The sequence below is a fragment of the Ochotona curzoniae genome, unplaced genomic scaffold, assembly GCF_017591425.1.
Source record: "Ochotona curzoniae isolate NIBS_2020 unplaced genomic scaffold, NIBS_Ocur_1.0 contig_1, whole genome shotgun sequence".
Taxonomy (NCBI): domain Eukaryota; kingdom Metazoa; phylum Chordata; class Mammalia; order Lagomorpha; family Ochotonidae; genus Ochotona; species Ochotona curzoniae.
The window spans coordinates 43,135,420-43,157,201 of NW_024464918.1; the positions used below are offsets into that span (position 1 = coordinate 43,135,420).

Sequence of the window (21,782 nt, forward strand, 5' to 3'; positions counted from 1 at the left end):
AATATTGACAAAAAAAAAGGACAAGTCTTCTTACCAAAATGGCAAAGTTGGACCTGGGGCAGTAGTCTAGTGGCTAAAGTCTTCACTTTGCATGCACTGGGATCCCATATGGGCACAGTGTGTATCCTGGCTGCTCTACTTCTCTTCCATCTCCCTGGTTGTGGCCTGGGAAAGCAGTTGAGGATGGCCCAAAGCCTTGGGACCCTGCACCCACATGGGAGACTCAGCAGAAGTTCCTGCTCCTGGCTTTAGATAAACCCAGCTCCAGCCATTGCAGTCACTTGGGGAGTGAACCAGTAGTTGGAAGATCTTCCCCTCTCTCTCTCCTCTCTGTAAATCTTCTTTTCCAATCAAAATAAATGAATCTTTAAAAAAACCCAGCTAAAGTAGTTTTGCTAGTTGTATAGACTATACCGTTGGCAAAAATGAGAATTTTATAGATGATTTTGAAAGGCAGTCTGACATTATCAAAATGAAAAATATACCTGTTGTCAGTAAAGCCAACTGAATGCATAATTATATGGAATTTTTAGTCCATGAAACAAAAGCATCAATAAGTAAGAATACATTGGCACCGTTGTTTATTGGTTATAGTGAACAAGTGGGAACAGTAATAATCAGGAGTATTTCAGAAAGTTCTTGAAAAATGGAATTAAAAGACATATTTGGGCCTGAGTAGTTGGCATAGCAGTTAAAATGCTGTTGGGGTTGATTGCAACCCATATTAGAGGACCTACCCAGGTCCTCTCTGTTTCAGATTCTACCTTTCAGCTAATGCACACTTTGGAAAGTAGTAAATAGTTGTTGAATCCCTGCCCACCCACAAGGGAGACTTGGCTGAGTTGAACAAGCAGATTGGAGATTGGAGATTATTGTCTTGCTCTCTGTGTATTTCTGCCTTTCAAGTAAATTTTGTTTTTGTTTTGCTTTTTTTTGTTTTGCTTTTTTTTTTTTGAGCTGTGTTTGATTGTGCGCCCCCTCCTCGCCCCGGTATACCTTATTGGTAAACTGGTGAACGAAACATTCCCCAATGGCCTCAACGGCTAAGTTTGGTCCATGCTGAGGCAGGAGCTCCTTTTCAGTTTCCCCTGGTTGAGACCATCTTCCATTGCCGCTTCAGACACATTAATAGGAATCTGGATTAGAAGTTGAGTGGTTGGGGCTGGCTCAGTGGCGCTGCAAGCTAATCTTCTGTTAGTGCCAGCATCCCATATTAACGGAGTTTGGGTCCTGGCTGCTTCACTTCCAGTCCAGCTTTCTTCTATGGCTTGGGGAAGCGACAGACAGTAGTCCTACTCCTTAGGCTTCTGCAGCCATGTGGGAGAGCAGGACAAAGCTCTCCTGGCTTTGGATTGGCTCAGCTCCAGCCATTGTGACCATATCTTTCCTCTTTCTGTAAAAATTCACTTTTCAAATAAATCTTAAAAAAGAAAAGTGAAAACTGGGACTCAAACCACTATGAGATGTATATGTATGTGACAAGAAGTGACTTAAACCATAGCACTACAATGCTAAGCTTGACTTGCAGAATAACTTTTTAAATCCATAATTAAAGATTAGTTGTATACATGGATTTCTTTTTTTAATTACCAAGATAATCTCATCTTTTAGCTCCATTTTCCAAGAACCTTTTAGAAAGGCAGATTTATATAGACAGAAGGAGATACAGAGAGAAAAGTCTTCCATCCACTGGTTCACTTCCCAAGTGACCACAACAGCCTGAGCTTGGCTGATCTGAAGCCAGTAACTTCTTCAGGGTCTCTCACACACAGGTGTGAGATTCCAAGGCCCTTAGCCATCCTCTACTGCTTTCTGAGGCCACAAGCAGAGGGCTAGATGGGAAGTGGAGCATCGGAACATGAACTGGTGCCCATATGGGATCCTGGCATGTACAGGGAGAGGATTTGGTCAACTAGTCTATCGTGCCAAGCCCAATCCCTGTTACATTTCTGAGTCAAAAATATTTTACCAATTCACAGCTTAGAAATTGCATATACCTTTTCCTGAACACTGACAGATCACTAAGTCTGCCCTACTGCTTTTCCAGGCCACAATCAGGGAGCTGGATGTAAAGTAGAGCAGCCTGGATACAAACTGGCACCCATTCAGGATCCTGGTGTGCAAGGCGAGGATTTAGTCACTGATCCATCATGCTGGGCCCTCCATGAACCTTAAAATACTATTTTAAAGTGCCACCAAGTGCATACGGGAATAATAGTAAAACTATAGCAGAATGTGTCTGTTCGAAAGAACGTTAGAGGGACTGAAATTGTGACATAGTGGATAAGACTGCTGCCATTAATGACTAGCATCCAATGTAGGTGCTGGTTTGTGTCTTAGCTACTTTACTTGCAGTCCTGTTAGTGCTATTAATGGTTTGGGAATAACAACATTAGAGGGTTAAGTCTTAGGACTCCTGCCACCTATGTGAGAGACCCGGATGAAGCATGGGGATTTGGCCTGGCCCAGCACTGGCCTGTGCAGACATATAAGGAGTGAGCCAGTGATTTGAAGATCTCAGATGTAAGAGCCATATCATTAAACTTGACATAATTCCCAACAAATTAAGAAAAGTTTATTCAGTGCATGACACAATGGCTCAGTGACTAAATCCTCACCTTGCAAAGCACCAGGGTGCCATATGGGTGCTAGTTCTTCTCATGACTGCTCCACTTCCCTGTCAGCTCCCTGCTTTTGTGGCTTGGGAAAGCAGCAGATGATGGCCCAAAGCCTTGGGATGCTGCACCCACATGGGAGACTCGGAAGAAGCTCCTGGCTTCAGATCGGCTCAGCTCCAGCTGTTGCAGCCACTTGGGGAGTGAATGAGCAGATGGAAGATCTTTCCTTCTCTGATCTGCCTTTCCAATAAAAATAAACCTTTAAAGAATATTATTTTAAAAAGAGAAAAAAACAATTTGTTCAATGTTCAGTTATTGAATCTGATTATACAACTATGGAAAAAGAAAGTACAAAAAGTGACCCAGCATGTCAAAGGGACTTCAGAAGTGTGTGTATTAGTCTGGGTTTGTGTCTGTATTTATATGTAAGGTTAGCATGGTTATAGTTGTGGGACCTACTTTAAGGCATAGTATTGAGGGTAGAAAGTTTTTACTTTATTTCTTTTGTTGTAGAAGTTGATTTGAACAATGCAAATTTAAAATTTTGACATTTTAAATGCTAAGTCTTCCATTTAATCCTGGAAGGGTGAACCAGAGGACGCTGCAGGTGTATACAAAAATATGTCGGTGAAGAAATAATTGTAGTGCTTGCTTGTTCTATTTTTTCTAATGTTTGTGAACTTCAAGGAAATGAGATACTACAATAGTTAAAGTAATGTCTTGCTTTCTTTTATCACTTAAATAAGTTGTCTCTTCCCCCCTTTTTTTCTAGATGATCAGTAGAATCGAATATGTGCATACAAAGAATTTTATACACAGAGACATTAAGCCAGATAACTTCCTAATGGGTATTGGGCGTCACTGTAATAAGGTTAGTCAAATGCTCTTTGCATGAAAGAAGAACGAGTAAAATATCCACAAGAATTGCTTTGGTAAATCTCCAGTCTTTAAAAAAATAGAAATTGGCTGTTGATAATTGCTTTTAAAAATATGCTAGAAAGTTAATCAGCTAAGCTAACTCTATTAACTTAGTAACTTGAAATGAATTTTATCCAACTTATCCAACCAAGGTTAGTTATCTATATGGGTACGTAAAATTCCAGGGTCTTTATAATGAACTATAATGGTCTGTTATTTAACTGGTGAATAGTTGTATCCAATTTTCATTCACTTGAATAGTGAAAGACCCCATATACTTTTCTTCCTAAATGCTGAAAATCAGATTTTAATCTTTGACACTGAAGTGTGTGTTTTTGTAATACAATATATGTGCTTGTGCCAGTGTGGAAACCACTGACTCATCTGTGACCATGGCGTTAACATTTGCTGACTCAGCATGGTTGATACTGAGAATTCTTCAGTCGTTGGATTTGTGTATTTAAAGGGCTAGCTTTTAGGCCTGTTTCAAAAGTAGTTGACAGTTTCTTATTTGGATGCCAAGTTGGGTGAATTTTCCAGCCTTTCTTCCCTCCTTTTAAAGAAAAATATGTAGAAGTGAAATGAACCTTCATACCACAAAATAGTGTTCTTTGGGTTTTCTGAGAATGGTTCAATTTATGGGTGATTGGGCTCTAGCTAGTGGTGCATGGTTGAAGACAGTAACTAATTGAAATATATTTCTTCAATGATTAGCTATGTGAGTGAATTGCTTTTTTTTGTTGATTCAATGTTGAGCTCGGGCAGACAGGCAGCATTGGCAGTGCACTTAAGCATGTTCTAATCTGATGACCTGATAGAAATTCTCAACTTCAGGACAACCTGGGAACATTTTTTTGTTTTTTAGGATTTCTTGTTTTCTTTTGGTTTTAGAAGGAAGATTTCCCCATTTGTTTTCTTTAAACTTACTAGGGAATTTTTGGTACTTTAGATCTAGCTACAAATGTTTACCTGTGTTTGCCTGTATGAATGCCAACTTGGAGTCATTGCCATTAGACTCGGTGTTATTTGTTAATGTGTAAGATATTAATCTTGAGATGATCAAGTTTTAGGAAAATAATTTTTTTTCATTGAACTTTAATGAATTATGTTTAAATAGACATGCTTTGTCATCCCCAAATTACATTTTTCCATTTGAAGCATCCGGGTGAAAACCTGGTAATTTAACCAGAAAAAAAAATTTGCTGGTCTTGATTGGGGGAAGGGTAGCAATTTTGTCAGTTTGTCTTCCAGTCTTTGGCCATTTTCCAACCATATTTTTATCCATGAAGACTGTATTCCACCATTTAATCCCTGTTCTGCATGTTGACAGTGCAGTGCATGATTTTTGGTTTGAATTAGATAATAATACTGTGGGAGTTTGCATTGTGGGGGGCCACTTTTTTCTGTTTTGATAATTTTTTCCCTCAAGAATAGCTTTTAATATGTAGTTGTGTTATTAAGTTTATGTTGCTTAGTTGTGAATACCTTTTTAGAATATGTGTCCTCCTTACAGAAAATAAAATAATTTCGTGATTTTTGTGGAGCTGTTTTGCCTGTTTCAGAGTCTGTGGCGTAGAAGTGAAGTGAAGATACTAAATGTTGCTCTTGAATATTTTAGTGTTCTGTTTTTCTGTTTACCTAGTTGGCTTTTAGTGTTTCCTATATTGTAGTTTGAAAAATGTCAGTTAAGTGAAACTGGTTTTTTTTTTTTTTTTTTTTTTTTGGTCAGCTCATTCCAGTAGTTTTTATTCATGGGTATGGGGGGAGATTTGGGGGGGACTTTGGAGGTAAATTTTTAAAGTTAAATTTCTAATTGGAAAATTGTTCTGAATTTGATACTTAGGAGTGGCCACTCCAATGTTAGTGAATTTGCTCATTTCTTCCAGTAATCAGCCCTGCATGCTTATGAAAATAAATTTTAAGGTGACTAAATGCCTTCTACCTCTTCCTTACTGAAGATTTTTTTTCCCCCTGTACAAACTTTTTTCGGGGAAGGGCAGATTGTGGTACTAAAGATTACAGCTCCAAATTCCCCATTTTTGATTAAAAAAGAAAAATAGAGCCAAATGTCACCATTGCTCTCCCTGTTTCAGGCAGTGACACAATATAGTGGCATTAAAAAAACTGAGTATTCTCTAGATTTCAAATGTTCTTGAGCATGTGATTCTTATTTGGAAAACTGAGAAGCTACAGTGCTTGGTGGAAGAAGGATGGCATTTGGCTACCCTGTTCTTTCTCTAATGCCTCGGTGTTGCCTGTCTGCGCCGGCCATTGTTGCAATGTAAGCAATACTGTTTGATGCACTGCCACCCTCTATTGTCTGTTTAGTGTTTAGAATCTCCAGTGGGGAAGAGGAAAAGAAGCATGACTGTTAGTACTTCTCAGGACCCATCTTTCTCAGGATTAAACCAGGTCTGAAACTGTCTCCTATTCCAACCTCAATCCCAAATTCATGTGCTTTTCTTTTTTATTGTTCTATTTCGATTATTTTGTTTTGTTTTAATTTCTGGAGATTGTAGATCTTGCTCAAGCACCTCTTACGTTGGCATTATTCAGACATACTTGGCAAACATAACATTACTAAGATGTTTCTTTGTGGCTTTTGCTTAAATTTGTAAACTTTAGAGAAAATCTAAATGAAAATAGGATATTATGTTTAGATCTAACATTCATATGAAGAAATGCTGTGTTGGTTTAGTATTGAAATGCTTTATCTAATAGTAAATTTGAGATAGCTTGTTTAGTTTTTAAAAATGTATTTGGAGTTGCAGAACTTAATACACGGAAATTCAGTTGCATCAGTGCTGTAAAATGAACATATTGTGCCTCACCTCTCTTCCCCTTCCCTAATGAACTTCAGGTAAGATGAGATTTCAGATTTAGTGTTTGTAGAATTTATCTCAGTCTGTCACTTCTTAGTTCCCAGCAATCTGATGGTTAGTTTTTGTCAGGCAAGATATACATTATAAGGCAGAATTTTACACCTTGAGATTATTTATTTACACATTTTACTAACAATTTAAAGCAACATAAATATTTAATGGTAAGTTGACATGTTAGTTTGTTTATATTCAGTACATAAAATTCAGTAAGGTTGTGAGATAAAGAGATCCTGCAAATTTGGATCAAGAGAAGTATGATCCCTGGTTAGGAGAAAAATTGCACCTAGTACTAAAATCTAAAATTAGAAATAGTGTTTCTGAAGAGAATTTACCTCTGCTGAATGAATTATCATAGTTTATCAAATATTAACTTATTCCACATGCCTTTGAAAAGTAAGCAGGCAGTATTTTTTCAAACAGGCACACATTTTACTTACAAATTAGTAAAAATCCACTGAAAAGTAGCTTGACCCAAGAATTTGCCTGTTACTTTAAATATGGAAGCTTACAAAAAGTATTTCTCATATTTATTTGATACTTTTCTCATTTGTACCTTTTAAAAACGGTTACAGCTGCTTGTATCCTTGTTATCATTCATATTGATATTTGTTTAAATTGAAAGTATTCGGAAAGCTACTAAAGAAGCTTTAGCAAAAAGCTTTCTAAATTTTTTTATTGGAAGTAATTTTTAATTGTTTGCTGGAAATTAAATGCCTTTCTTCAGCAGTGATATTTCTTTAGTTTTTGCAAGGAGATGGGGAGATTTAATGTTGATTAGCTTACACTGTTGGTTTTTCTAATGTTAAAAATTGAAATGCTCAAGAAGGTAGCATTCACATATTTAATTTTTTTTTTTAATAAATACAGTCTCTTTAGTGTTGGAAAGAATCCTCTACTGAATACTTACTTTATTTAAAGCTATATTTGGCTATGAGAAAGTGGTTATTTTAGTTGTAAATGGAGCTATGAAAGTAGAATTTAAACATAAATGAAACTTATTAGATATATTCATTTCAGGGCTGTTCCTTTTTCTCTCCTGTTTTGATGTGCTAGAGGAAGCAATCTCAGAAAATAACCCTAGAAGACATCTATAGATTATTTTATTTATTATTTTAAAAAATACTGAATTTCCTTTTGTGTTTATATTTCCCATACTTTTCTTCTCAGTATGCTGACACGTATAATTTTTATTTTGCTTGGTAGAAGTGTATTTTAGTCATTTTTAAATTTTGTGTATTGAACTTGTTTTCATTTTGAAAACTTTTGCAGTGTAAATTTTTTATCTCAATGTTTTATGTAAGAATGACTTTCCCTTATTCCTTTTAATATTTTGGTTTTTCATGGAGTTTAATCTTACTACTTAAAGAGTCTTCATCTTTCATTTGCATTTTGCAAATCATTTGACTTTACAGTAGACCAAATGAAAATAACTAAGTGTTGGCATGGTAACAGCAATTAAGATGTTAATATCTACCATCCTAAGTAAAACAGAATAGATTGTAGCCTTGCTAAAATAGATGTCATTCATCCCCCTTTAAGAGAGGCACCTGTTCAGATGTTTTCAACTTAAATGACCCATTAACTCTTTATTTTATTAACAGGTTAGGTGAGATTGCATTGTGGCAGAAGGGAACTAGTAAACTAGTAAAATATAAAATCTAGGCTTAACTGGAGTACAACCAAATCATAGAACTATAATGCAAGGGCACCCAGACCTACCTGGCGCAAAGAAGAGATGATACAGAAAGATCTGCTCTATCTGGTGGTTCACTTTCCAAGGTTTAAAAAAAAAAATTTTTTTTTTTAAGATTTGGCCAAGATTTTGAATAAAGATTATTTTGCTTTACAAATTAGACACATGAGAATATATTTTGGATTTTTTTTATTAAGAATAGGGATTTTTTTTCTTTTAAAAGTTTCATTCTGAAGAATAAATACAAATTACTTAGAAAAATCAGTTGCATTGTAGATCAGTACCTTATTCTCTGTGTACCATTTAGACAGAATAGCACAAAATATTTTAAAATACTAGCTTTTTAAAAAATTGGCTCATTTAAATTGGTCATTAAAACCCGCCTTGCTTTTAATACTAAGAGATTTTTTTTTAGATTTTGAAACATATTTTCCACAAGTTTAACCTGATCACTTGTGTAACATTAGTGTAAAGTAAAGCAGTAGTATGTAATGCAATGCATGTTTGTTTAGGAAAGGCTTTTGGTTTGGTTTTGGTTGTGGGGGGGGGTTGATAATAAAAAGGCTTGGTTTTGTTGGCAATATTACTTTAGGGTTGTCTTATTTTAGCTATTTAGCGTTCTATTAGCATGATGAAGAGTGGCCTTTATAAGAGGAGGGCTTTGAAAAAACTTATGTTTAGATTTTTAAACTCCATGCTTGCTTGCCAGTAGTAATAGGATATAATGAGTTTTCATTATATGATAAACAGCACACTTGACAACTTTGCCATCAGGCATGTATGTGTTTCTTTACTTTATAAAGTCAGGCTCATGACTATATAATGAAATGGGCCTATGAAATTGTACAAATGAAAAAGATAAAACCTACTGGTTTTTAATGGTATTTTTAAAGATTTATTGATGAACTCTAGTTAAAGCATATTTGAGTGTTAAGTCTGTTCATTGCTTGTTTCACCTAGGATAGTTTGTTTTAAAGTGTTTGAATACATAGTATAGATATAATCTATTAAATAAATAAATAAGCATATTACTCAACAAGACTGGAAACCTAATGTCTCTTTATTTCTCTTTTAAAGTTATTCCTTATTGATTTTGGCTTGGCCAAAAAGTACAGAGACAACAGGACAAGGCAACATATACCTTATAGAGAAGATAAAAACCTCACTGGCACTGCCCGATATGCCAGCATCAATGCACATCTTGGTATTGAACAAAGGTGAGTTTGACAGTTGTAATAAGCTGTCAACTTCATAACAAAATCATTGCTGGATTTTTTAAATGTTTACATTTCTGTGTTGAAACCCATCTTGGCTGGGAGTTTGAAGGATGCTTATTTTATTTGCTAGTTTAGCCAATACACAGAAGCCAGTTACAAGAGGTCTGTTGTTTCTTTATTGAAAGTTCTCTTGGGAAGAAAATATTAAGAATTTAGGGATGTATCTTAGTGGTGCAAGTTCAGCTTTAGGTGAGATTGTTGAGGTCTTCGGAAGTTAATGGGAAATGAGAATAATGAACAATAAACTTTATTACATTTCTCCCCAAACTTTTTGAAGTGTCTTCATCAACTGCTTTTACATGGAAAATGTTATTGTATTAAGTTCCTTTACTTTGTTTTTTAAAGATTTATTTATTTGAAAGGCAGAGTTATGGAGGGAGAGGGATAGACAGATGGAGAAAGGTTCACTACTGCAGCTGGAGCTGGACTGGTCACAGTCAGGAACCTGGAGCTTCTTCCAGGTCTCCCCGGTGCATACCCAAGCACTTGGACCATCTTCCACTGCTTTCCCAAGCATGTTAGCAGGGAGATAGATCAGAAGTGGAGCAGCCAGAGCACAAATCAGTTTCTCTGTGCGATGCCAGTACTGCAGGTGGCAATGTCTTCCTGCTACCCCACGGCGTTGGCCCCCAATTCCTTTATTTTATCAATACATTGTTAGCTTTAAAGCAGTGATTGATTTTGGTGTCCCTGAAGTTATTTTAATGAACTGTGCAAATCTTACAAATCTTGCAAATGTGTCCTACTTGGTTTTAAGTTTGTATTCAACTCATTTAGTTACTTAACTAAATTTATTTTGTTCTTGTTTTAAACATTAAATTATATGAGTGTGCTTGAAAATGTTTATGGAAATAGAGAATTAGAAGATTGTTTTGGTGTAAAAAATATTTTGAGAATGGAATTTTTCATGATACTTTTTTTTCATTGATTTTTGAGGGCCTCTTACATGCATTAGGTATATATATATATATATTCCAAAATAATATTTTTTCATATTAATTCTGGTTCATAATATTTTACATTCTCTTTCTAGTCGCCGAGATGACATGGAGTCATTAGGATATGTTTTGATGTATTTTAATAGAACCAGCCTGCCATGGCAAGGATTAAAGGTAAATAGGACTCATTGCCAGTTGCTTTGTATTTTAAGAAAAATATCTATTGGAGAAGATAGCCATTAAGGTCTCTTGCATATCTGAGATTGAACAACCTTTACTTTATTTTGGTTTTTATTTGGTAACTGAAAGCAACCTGATTAGTGAGAACTTAATGGAAGGTCCACTGTTAACAGCTGAAGAACAGTTTCTTTTGAGATAGTAAGTTGGAACGAGTCGACAGTCACTAGCATTACGTAGTTGGAAGTTGACACAGGCAAAGAAAATGAGACTGTCATTTTGATGTGCTGCCACTGTGTTGAAAATGTGTTGTAAAACTAGTGATAGGAAGACTTTGTAGTATCACTCAATAAACTTGTACTTTATTGAGCAACTAAATTAAAACATTCAGTTCTTGTAGGAGTAGTTTTATCCAAAATCAATGTTTTCAAATTGGAAAACTAGTTTGATTTACACAATTAACTGTAACTCTTGGTTAACTATTGGTGTAACTAAATGATAGGCTTATTATGTGTGTTGCCATGTTTATACGCTGGCTGTTATGTTGGAAGTGGTTGGAATTCCTTTCAAACTTGAACCCCACATATTTTTAGTTAAATCTCACGTATTGAATTCACTATTAGCTGTCATTTCAAAAGTAAAAAAGTATTAGAAGCATTGTATTTAATTTATTTTCTATTGTTGGTTGAGGTTTCTTTTTAGTGAATCTCAAGTGTACGTTTATCAGTCTAGTGTATTGAGCTACTTTTTCTCACTGATACATGTCTGTGTGATATGATTCTTTTTCATAGGCTGCAACAAAGAAACAGAAATATGAAAAGATTAGTGAAAAGAAGATGTCTACGCCTGTTGAAGTTTTATGTAAGGTAACTATTGACTAAGTGTAAATTATCCAGGAACAAAAACAACATTTTGCTTGTCAGCCATAGAAGTTAAACATCCTACTTGATGTAGCTATTGCCATTTTAAATTTCATGTTTTGATATTTCAGAATAGCTTTAATTATGACACTGGCTTGAGCGTAAATGACCTAGGCACCCTCCTCCAATCCTCGGCGTGTACACACACACACAGTGGGCATAGAGACAGAGAACTCTCATATTTCTGTAACTGCTGACCGCCGGCTGGGCTGGGCTGAAACTGGAAGCCTGGGACTCAGTCCAGGTCTCCCGCGTGATTGGCGAGACTTTTTGTGTTCTGTGTCTCTGGTTTGTGCTTTCTAATTGGCTACATGGCAAATTTAAGTAAATTTTTTATAGTAGGAATTTTTTGGTATAAATTTTTTTCTTTATTTTTGAAAATCTTTACATAGTTAGTTAGTTAGGGTACAAAGGTTCAAATATAGTAGAAATTTGAAGTAAACTTTTTATAATAGAACTCCATCAATCTGTGAGGAAAATGAAGAAATTCTCATATTGCTATACTGATGCCCGAAAAAAAATCAGCATTTGCTGTGTCAAGGAACAGTCAGATACAGATAAATTGGAGCAACACAAAAAACTGTTGTCCAATATAGAAGCCAATTTGAGTCAAACTCATTTCAGTGAAATCTCATTCTTCATAGAAAGGCAGGTGAATTTAAAATGGGGAGAGATTGGTGTTGTAATGAATCATCATGATTTTCACAGAAAGAAGACTTTAGGATCCTAAGAACTGCATACGTAAGATTAATTAAAAAATATTAAAGTATATTTGAGCAATTGAGTGACAGAACAGAAGAATCAGTGAGAGCTGAAACAGATTTGTGGAAGGGGAAAACGAAGATGTCTTTGTGTCTCGCCATCTGCAAATTGATCTCCCTCCTCTTTGAGTCTACAATGGAGGAAGAGATGTTTGGGAGGAGATTGTGATTCTGTCATTTCTGAACCTTTTGAGTTTATTTCAAATTATGAATTACATTCTAGGTTAATAAATGCACCAAATCAATCCAAATACTTTTACTTTTTTAAAAAAATGATTAATTTGAGAGACAGAGTGAAAGAGGGAGAAAGACGAAGAGATGTTTCCATCTGCTGTTTCACTTCCCAAACGGTTACAGTTTGAGTTTGGGCCAGGCAGAAGCCAAGAGCCAGGAATTCCGTGTGGGTCTCCCCATGTATGTGGCAGGAGCCCACATAATTGGGCTATTTGCTGCCTTTTCTAGGAGCTGGAACAGAAGTGGGGCAGCCAGGGCTTGAACTGGTACGGTTATGGGATGCCAGCTATGTCACAACACTGGCCCCACAAATTTTGAAATCTGTCTTGCAGGAAACAAATAGTACTACACTAGCTCCATACAAAACGTTCAGTTGACTTCCTGGGCAATTCGTCCATTTTTATAACTAAAACCAAAAATTTAATACCATCTGTTAAATTAATTTTGATCAACAAGTTGTGCACTCTGTCAGTGTTTCTAGATTAGTTATGAATAATTAATGCAGGGTGGTATTAGCACAGAAAGATATGAGTTACTACTATACCAAATAATAAGGTTTTCTTCAGTCTCATAGTCATGCTGTTTTTCACAGATCATGGATGTATCTAAAACTGTTATATAATTAATTGATTACTTTTGTGTGGTCGTGTTGTTGTTATTGTTATTATTATTATTTCCTTGCTATGGTTTTGTAGGCTTAGAGATTCCTCCTTCCGTCCCCTCATTTAATTGATTGCTTTTAGAGAGAGAGAGAGAGAAACAGGGATCTTCAATCTGCTGGTTAACTAACTGCTCAAATTGCTAAAATAGCAAGGAAACAGTGTTCCAATATGAGATGCTAGAATTGCAGGCAGCGGCTTACTTAGCCCAGGGTGCCACCATGCTAACCTCCATTTATAAAAATTTTGAAGTCCAGTTAAGGTTTTTTTGTTTGTTTGTTTTTAATGAATGAACTATATATGTTACTTAAGTTTCATATGTTCAGCCAACAACTGAAATATTATGAGGCTTTTATTATTTATGTGTCTGTGCCTTCTAATGAATACATTTTTATGGGGTATATATACTAATTAGGCAGCCATTCAGAAGTTATTGGAGATAACATGCAGTGTGTTAGTAAAAACTGCAGAATATTTTATAAATGCAGTATAGTAACAATTGTATAAATAGAAAAGGTGATATATTTATGGGAGGAAATATGGGTTTTTTTTTTTTTAATGATTTATTTCTTTTTATTGGAAAGGCAGATTTGCATAGAGAAGGAACTGCAGGAAGATCTTTCTTTTGTCTACTGGTTCACTCCCCATGTGGCCACAATGGCCAGAGCTGAGTCAATCCAAAACCAGGAGTCAGGAGCTTCTTCTGGGTCCCTCATGGAAATGCAGGGTCCCAAGGCTTTGTACCGACCTACTGCTTTCCTAGGCCACAGGCAAGAAGTGGAACTGGATGGGAAATGGAGCAGCTGGGATGCAAACTGGTGCCCATATGGGATCCCAGTGCATGCAAGGCATAGATTTATCCACTAGACTATCATGCCAGGCCCAGGAGGAAGCCTACTTGTAATATATTACAAATGTTAACAGTGCTTGCTTTGTAGGCTACACTCCTGGTGATTTTGCTTTGCTGTTTAAGCATACACACACACATATATATATATATTCCAGCCTTTGTATAAAAGAAAGTGCATTATCAGGCATGGAAGAGTGCCCATTTAGTTTATGTCTTCTACCAGTATAACAAGATACTGCACAGAATTAAATGAGTAGGATGATGAGATACTGTTTGAATTTATGAGAAGATGAGAAAACTGGATTAAAGCTATTCTAACTCATATTCTTACAGATATCCTACTCAAGTCAATTTTTTTCTTTTTCTTTTACCTATATTCCTTTTTTTAAAAGCCTATATTTCTATGCATGTATTTTTTTCTGTCTTAAAAAAGATTTTTATTTTTTGGACCTATAGGGATTTCCTGCAGAGTTTGCCATGTACTTAAACTATTGTCGTGGGCTGCGCTTTGAAGAAGCCCCGGATTACATGTATCTGAGGCAGCTATTCCGCATCCTTTTCAGGTGGGTTTTACTGCTTTTTCTTTTTTTATTTATTTGAAAAAGTGAGCAGTAGTGTGTGTGTATGTATTTCGTTTTGGTTTCACTCTAGTTGAGCCACAAGGGTCAGTTCTGAACCAGGGATTCCATTGAGGTCTCCCTTATGGGTGGCAGGGATTCAAATAGTAGTCATTTTCCACTGCTTTCCCAGGCATATTAGCAGGGAGATTGACTGGAAACACAGCGCTCAGGATTGACACTCAATAGTGGATGTGTGTATCAAAAGCAGCAGCTTAATTAACCCACTGGGCCATAGTGTCAGCCCCTGATGTGGATGATTATGGAGCTGAAAGTCAGATTAAATCATTGTGGCTAATCCATGCTTCATGGAACTCTCCATGTTTGGTGCAGACAGAACCCTATTAAATATCAAAATTTAAAAAGTAATATGCATAACTTGCTTAAATTTATGTTTTTCAGGACCCTAAACCACCAATATGACTACACATTTGATTGGACAATGTTAAAGCAGAAAGCAGCACAGCAGGCAGCATCTTCCAGTGGGCAGGGTCAGCAGGCCCAAACCCCCACAGGCAAGCAAACTGACAAAACCAAGAGTAACATGAAAGGTTAGTAGCCAAGAACCAAGTGACGTTACAGGGAAAAAAAAATTTGAATACAAAATTGGGTAATTCATTCATTTCTAACAGTGTTAGATCAAGGAGGTGGTTTTAAAACATAAAAATTTGGCTGTATGTTTAAAAAAAAAAAAGACGTCCTTGGAAAATTTGACTACTAACTTTAAACCCAAATGTCCTTGTTCATATATATATGTATATGTATTTGTATATACATATATGTGTGTATATTTTATCATTTCTCTTGGGATTTTGGGTCATTTTTAACAATTGCATCTTTTTTACTCATTCATTAACCCTTTTCCAAAATAAACATTTGGTGCTGGGAATGTGGTATAATCAATCAATCCAAAATCCTAGACCTAACACTTGTTGATTTTTAATGAATCTGGTTAGCCATGGTATTTTGACTTTCTTCTGGACTAACGGTATTAAGAATTTTTTTTTTTTTTTTTTTGCATGTCAGTGCTTTAGCATTTAAAATGGAAAATTGTGAAATTGGTGTAATTTGAAGATGGGAGTGTGGCATTGCCCCCCAAGTGTCTGTCAGCTGCAAAGCATCCTATTTATGCTTTGTTTAAATGCTCAAGTGACTACAAAGCTCAACGCATCTGTATTAGTCATAAAAATTAACATCTTACTTGCTATTTAAGTATGGAAATCCTTAATTTCAAAAGAATTCCTTTGCATTTGGCCTTATTTTTTAAATGTCACACATCAGGCCTTTAAGGTTCATTTTGGAATGGAAGTATGCTATTGGGCCTACCCAATTGAAGATAACTGGGGCTAATGCCATTGATCCACTGGTCTTATGCTTTGTCTCTGGCACTCTGTCTCTAAGGAGAGGAACTGGTGGGCGTGGCTCCATTTCTTAATTGCTACTGCCATATAGTTTGACTCCAGTTTTCATGGCTTGTTTTATTTTTGTTTTTCCCCCTTTCTGGGGCTTAACTTTTAATGCCTGCCTACTTGGAATGGTTGGCAGAAAAAGATTGAGTTTTTATATTCTAATTTAATTCTGAATTACTGCTCTAGTCTGAATTTGACCTTTACAAGTTAGTCTTTGATCAATATTTTCTAATGTTGTGTTTAAGTGATTTTTAATTTTAAAAATAGAATTTTACCTGGTAATACCTTTCAAGAAGTAAAACCAACTGATGTCATCCTCATCCCAGCAGCTCATCACTAGGAGTGAAGTGGATAGGTTTCCCTTTCTTATTTTATTTTGTAATGGGTGTTCTTAGGTGATAAAACTTAAGTTCAGGATAGAATTATCTAATTATCTTCCTCTGCATCTCGGTATGGAATTAACTGCCTCTTTTGAGCATTTTCATCACCGTGTAGTCATAATGCCAGGAAGTTGATTTGAATTAGGTAGCTGGGGCACTGAGAAATGGTCTTATCAATAATAGAATCTAAACCAAGGATTTTGACACTTGATGTGCTTTTTTCTCACAAAACCAATTTTTGCCTAAGCTAGCTGGGATAATAGGATCATCACGAGTTGTGGTTTCTGGAACTAAAATTAGATTGAAATTCATCTGACCTAGAACATTTCATTCAGGCATTCAGCAGCCTTCAGAAAGAATTCACCTTATTTTAAGCTAGTTTGATTGTTAGTTTGCTGTGTATTTGTCATTGAATAAACAAGCGTAATTTTTGCCTTATCCAGGTCCTAAAGATGAGAAGTTGGATCCACTGAGTTAGTATGTTTCCTCGAAAAAAAAAAGTTGCAATTAAACTTAAGTTAAATCCTTATTTTGTATTGTAGCTATTTTTCATAAAAGTAAGTTTAAATTCTAAGAATTGCGTAGCCTCATTAGACATGATAGTCATATTATTATAAATGTGAAATTATAATTATGAAAATTGAATTTTTTCTAAGCTTTCAAAGATGTGTAGTTCAGGATTTTTTTTTTTTTTTCCATTCTTAGTGGAGTCTTGCTTGCTTTTAAAATATGCATTCCATAGAATATACACAACAGAATTCTGTGTCCTTTGACTTCTTGAAAACATCTGAATTATTTTGGGTACAGAATTCAATGCCCAAAGCAAGTCCTACACAGCTCCTGTCTGTATATAAAGTTGTGAAAGGATAGTTGGTTTGATGGTAGCATAAATGAAAGCTATTCTCCTAATCTCCATCCCCACTTCATTATCTGGGTCATCCCTTAAGAAATCCCTTAGGATGCTGAGAATTGACAACAATTGCTCAGTATTGTTTCTAATTACAGTTCTTGAGCAGTCAATGTGTTTAAAAGCCTAATCTCTACCACAGCAGTTTTTTGTGTTTAAGGAAAACTCAGTGATTCATTGAGCTCAGGAAATCCTTGATATGATGATGGAAATACAATATTACTTTTCTCTAGTTTAGGTCTTAAGAAGGTGTTATTTATTCAGAACTACAGAGAGAGAGGAAGAAACAAATCCTCCCTTTGTTTCACTAGCCAGATGGCCGCAGCCATGTGTTAGCCAGGAGCCTGAAACTCCATCTAGGTCTACTGGATGGGTGACAGGGGCCCAGATACTTTCACTGCTTTCCCATGAGCCTTAGTAGGGAGCCAGGTAGGAAGTGGAGGAGCAGGACTTTATCTGCCACTTAAATGGAATGCTGATGTCAACAGCTGTGCTACAGTGTCAACCCTAGAAGGTGCTTTTTTTTTGAACATTATATTTATTTTTTGTTTTCCATAACTGCTTTAAGATGCTTTACATCTCTGAAATGGGTTTATTCTTTTAAAGATTTATTTGCTTTTATTGGAAAGGTACATTTACAGAGAAAAGGAGAGACACAGAAAGATTTTTCCATCTGCTGGTTCACTACCCAGATAGCCACAAAGGCCAGTCTGGAGGCAGGAGCTTCCTCTGGGTCTCCAAGGTGGGCTCTAGGTCCCAAGACTTTGGGCCATCCTCCACTGCTTTCCTAAGCTGTAAACAAGGAACTGGATTAGAAGGCTAGCAGTGGGGACCAGTAACCATATGGGCTGCCAGTGCTTGCAGGTGGAACATGAGCTAGTTGAGCCATTGTGCCAGCCCCCTGGAATGAGTTTTGTACATGCATCCTATAATACAGGAATAGCTTCCTGGAAAAACACTCCCAATAATAGCACTCACTTATGTATTCTATACAGTTATTTTTGAAGAATGTTTCTACCAAGAGAAATAACCATAAGTTGTTCCAACAATTCCCTAGAAATGTCAAAAATCTCCTTTTTTCTTAATTAGTATATATAGCTTCATAGCTGACACACTTTCAAATCTATTTCATTCTCTCCAGCTATGTTTGGTTATCGAAAAACTACTTTTGAAGACATTTAAAATGCAACAAAGGGAAAGCAAACATTTTTAAGACACTTAAATATAGTTCATCTTTTCTTTAGTTAAGAATGGAGGTGGTGGAACATTCAGGAAGCAGTGAAGCGAAATACAGAGCTTTGTGTAATTCTGGTCTACTTCCATTATCTTCACTCTTGTTCACTACCTCTAGCCAGAGGTCCAAATTGTATGTAATAGTAGAAGTACATGTCAAATTGGTGGCATTTAAAGATTAGGAATATTTTTTCATCATATTAACCTACCATATCCATGATCTTCCTTGAATTGCCTTCCAATGTCTACTGGACTTCACCTACCATTTATGTCTAGCTTTTTTCTGGCTTCCACCAATTGCTGCTAGGAGCGTGGCTGGTCACTCAGCAATATAACCCTACAGGGGAAGAACTTGAAAATACCTGGAGAGACTCATTTGCCTTAAGTATACTCAATCCAAAGAAGTACCAGGGAACTGCATCTGCTTGCTGAAATCTTGAATTTTTGTCAGCTTTTTTTTTACTGTGGACAGTAGAACTGGCGACAAAAGAACTAAATAACCCAGGAGGAGCTGAAGATGAAATCACAGGAATTCATTTGTGGTGATCTAGTGCTCCATCTCCAAGGTTTACTGGGACTGCCAAAGTTTGCAACTACCAAGTTGTCTGGATTATTTCACGACTACAAGAAGACCCATACAGCGTTGCTGTGACGCAATGTGTGTGATGCAGACCGCCTTCCAGTTGAAGAAGGAAGGAATCAGTTGCAACAGGTATTAAAACTGAGAAACTACAGATTTCTTCACAGAACCTGTGCTATAACATGAAATACAAAGGAGTTCAAATCCTCAATCTGCCTTTTTAGTGCAAATGATGTGTGCTGTGCATCTGATATACTCAAATTGACATCTCATTTGTGGACTTCTTTGTCTTTCCTGATTTAAGAAGAGGGGTTGTGGTTATTTGGATGTTTGTTTCTTTAACTTTACCTTGTCACTTAGATTGAGATTCGATCTTCTGTCCGTTGATTGACTCACCAAGTGGCCACAATGGCCATCAAAATAACTGAAAATTATGTATCTCTTATGGAAGAATCATAGAATTCAAACCCCCATCACACAAACTTACAATTCTTGCTGCTACCTAACCATTCTGTTGAACTGCTTGTCAATTCTGTTGCTTAAAAAAAATCAAGGGCGGGTCCAGCGCAATGGCGTATTAGTTAAAGGTCCTCGCCTTGCCTGCGCCAGGATTCCATATGGACGCCGGTTCTAATCCTGGCAGTCCCTGCTTCCTATCTAGTTCCCTGCTTGCAGCCTGGGAAAGCAGTTGAGGACAGCCCGAGGCTCCTGGCTTCAGATCGGCTCAGCTCCAGCCGTTGCTGCCGCTTGGGGAGTGAATCATCGGATGGAAGATATTCCTCTCTGTCTCTCCTCTCTGTATATCCGCCTTTCCAATAAAAAAAAAATCAAGAGCATTTAGAGTTTGTTGAAGAATGGAATATTCTTTTTTGTTTGTTTGTTTGTTTGTTTGTTTCAAATAGAGGGCTATAGATCATCATCATAAAATCCTCCTGTGTAATTATAAACACAGTCCCCTCCTCCTGTGTAAGGAATTTGAAAAGAATATAATTTTAATTGGAAAGATAATAAAAATCTTCCATCCGTTAATTTATTCACCAAGTGGTTGCAATGGCCAGAGCTGAGCTAATCCAAAGCCATGAGCCAGGAGCTGCTTCTGGGTCTCCCGCACAGGTGCGGGGTCCCAAGACTTTAGGCCATTCTCAACTACTTTCCCAGGCCACAAACAGGGAGCTGGATGGGAATCAGGGTCGCCAGGATTGGAACCAGAGCCTATAATGGGATCCTGGTACTTTCAAGGCGAGGACTTTAGCCACTAGGTTACTATACCTGACCCGATTTATTTGTTTTTATTGGAAAGTCAGATTTACAGAGGAAAGACAGAGGGAAAATCTTCGTCTACTGGTTCACTCCAAAACTGACTGCAGTGGTTGGAGCTAAGCCAAGCCAAAGCCAAGAGCTTTTCTGAGTCTCCTGTTAGGGCGCAAGGTCCCAAGGCTTTGGGCCTTCCTCTATTGCCTTCCCAGGCTACAAGCAGGGAGTTGGTTGGGAAGTGGAGTAGCCAGGACATAAACTATTGCCTCTATGGGATCCCAGCACATTCATGCAAAGCTAGAGAACTCCAGTCACTAGGTTATCATGTGGGACTGGAAAGCTAGAGATTCTGAAATAATCCTGTCCTAATTTGTACTTCCCCCACACACACACCTTTTGTCTGTTTGTTTGTTTTAGGATCAAAGGGATTCATCGCTGATTTTAAATAATATTATCTTCAAAATTGTTGTTTGGACTTTTGGAACTTGGGAGATATGCCACCGAATCTGCAAAGGAAGAGGGAAGAACTAAAGGACACTGGAGCAGAGAATGCATAATGCCCTAAGTGCTGGAAGAGCAAGTATTGAAAAGCTGCTGGATATTCCTGCTGAGGTTTCTTCCAAACAAACTGTACTAACAATTTAGGACGTTTCTCTGGAAAAAGTTGATAACTCTGGAGTATCCTGCCATTGGCCCACCTGAAGAGTAAAGATTTGACTGCTCTGTTCTACAAAGAATGTTATTAGGCCAGCATTTAAGCAGTCCCTAAAGAATTGTAGTGAATAATTGACTCAAAAATTCCTCACATGTTTTATTGAAGGCTAAACAGTTTATCTAGCACTTCACTATTAAAGATATGTTTTCTAATATTTTGACTGATAATAAAATTTATCTTTTTAGTTAATAACCATAACTTTCCATTTGAAAGATACTGAACAGTCAGACTATAATCACATAAACAGGCTATGATAAAGGAAAGCCCAACAAATAACTTTAAGAGTACACTCATATTTAAGAACAGTGACATTATGTAATCATTTTGTTGGGTAGGTGGTAATTTCTGTTTAGCTAATCTAGTCTTTTTTTTTTAACCTATGGTTTTTCATACTGGAAAAATTAGAGAATATTGTCCAATATAAGTTGTTGAGGTTATTGAGGTTTACCTTTCTAATCCTACTGTTCTGTTGTTAGGTACTTTGGAAAAGTAAAGGAATAAAGTACTCATATCTGTCCTCAGGGCTTGGCACAAATACTTGGCACAGGTATTTATTAAATAGTGTGTCCCATGAAGTGTTGAGGAATAAGATACAAGGAACAGTTTATGGTTACTAAAACATGTTCTGTGCTAAAGATGTGAGCAAACAGGTCACAGTGGACTATAATGAGGTATGCTCTGGTTGTGAATAAAGCTTTTGAAAGAGATCAAAGAAACATTAATGCCTCAAAGAAAATGTGACAAAGTGAGAGAAGACAGT

General features: G+C 36.6%; 1 protein-coding gene across 11 annotated transcripts in view; it reads left to right on the forward strand.

Moving 5' to 3' along the window:
* CSNK1A1 (casein kinase 1 alpha 1) overlaps window positions 1-21,782 on the forward strand; it is a 45,048-nt gene that overhangs the window by 19,888 nt on the left and 3,378 nt on the right. For 2 of the 11 annotated variants that reach the window (XM_040972851.1, XM_040972936.1), the window contains 8 exons: window positions 3,391-3,489; window positions 5,865-5,948; window positions 9,189-9,328; window positions 10,422-10,500; window positions 11,295-11,369; window positions 14,384-14,490; window positions 14,947-15,095; window positions 18,925-19,135. In XM_040972851.1, the coding sequence (XP_040828785.1) occupies window positions 3,391-3,489; window positions 5,865-5,948; window positions 9,189-9,328; window positions 10,422-10,500; window positions 11,295-11,369; window positions 14,384-14,490; window positions 14,947-15,095; window positions 18,925-19,019 (828 nt within the window). In that variant the 3' untranslated portion in view covers window positions 19,020-19,135. Of the gene's footprint in view, window positions 1-3,390; window positions 3,490-5,864; window positions 5,949-9,188; window positions 9,329-10,421; window positions 10,501-11,294; window positions 11,370-14,383; window positions 14,491-14,946; window positions 15,190-16,776; window positions 19,186-20,724; window positions 21,570-21,782 lie in introns of those variants that run through there. The other 9 variants (XR_005883178.1, XM_040972865.1, XM_040972891.1 and 6 more) reach the window with 9 other exon arrangements.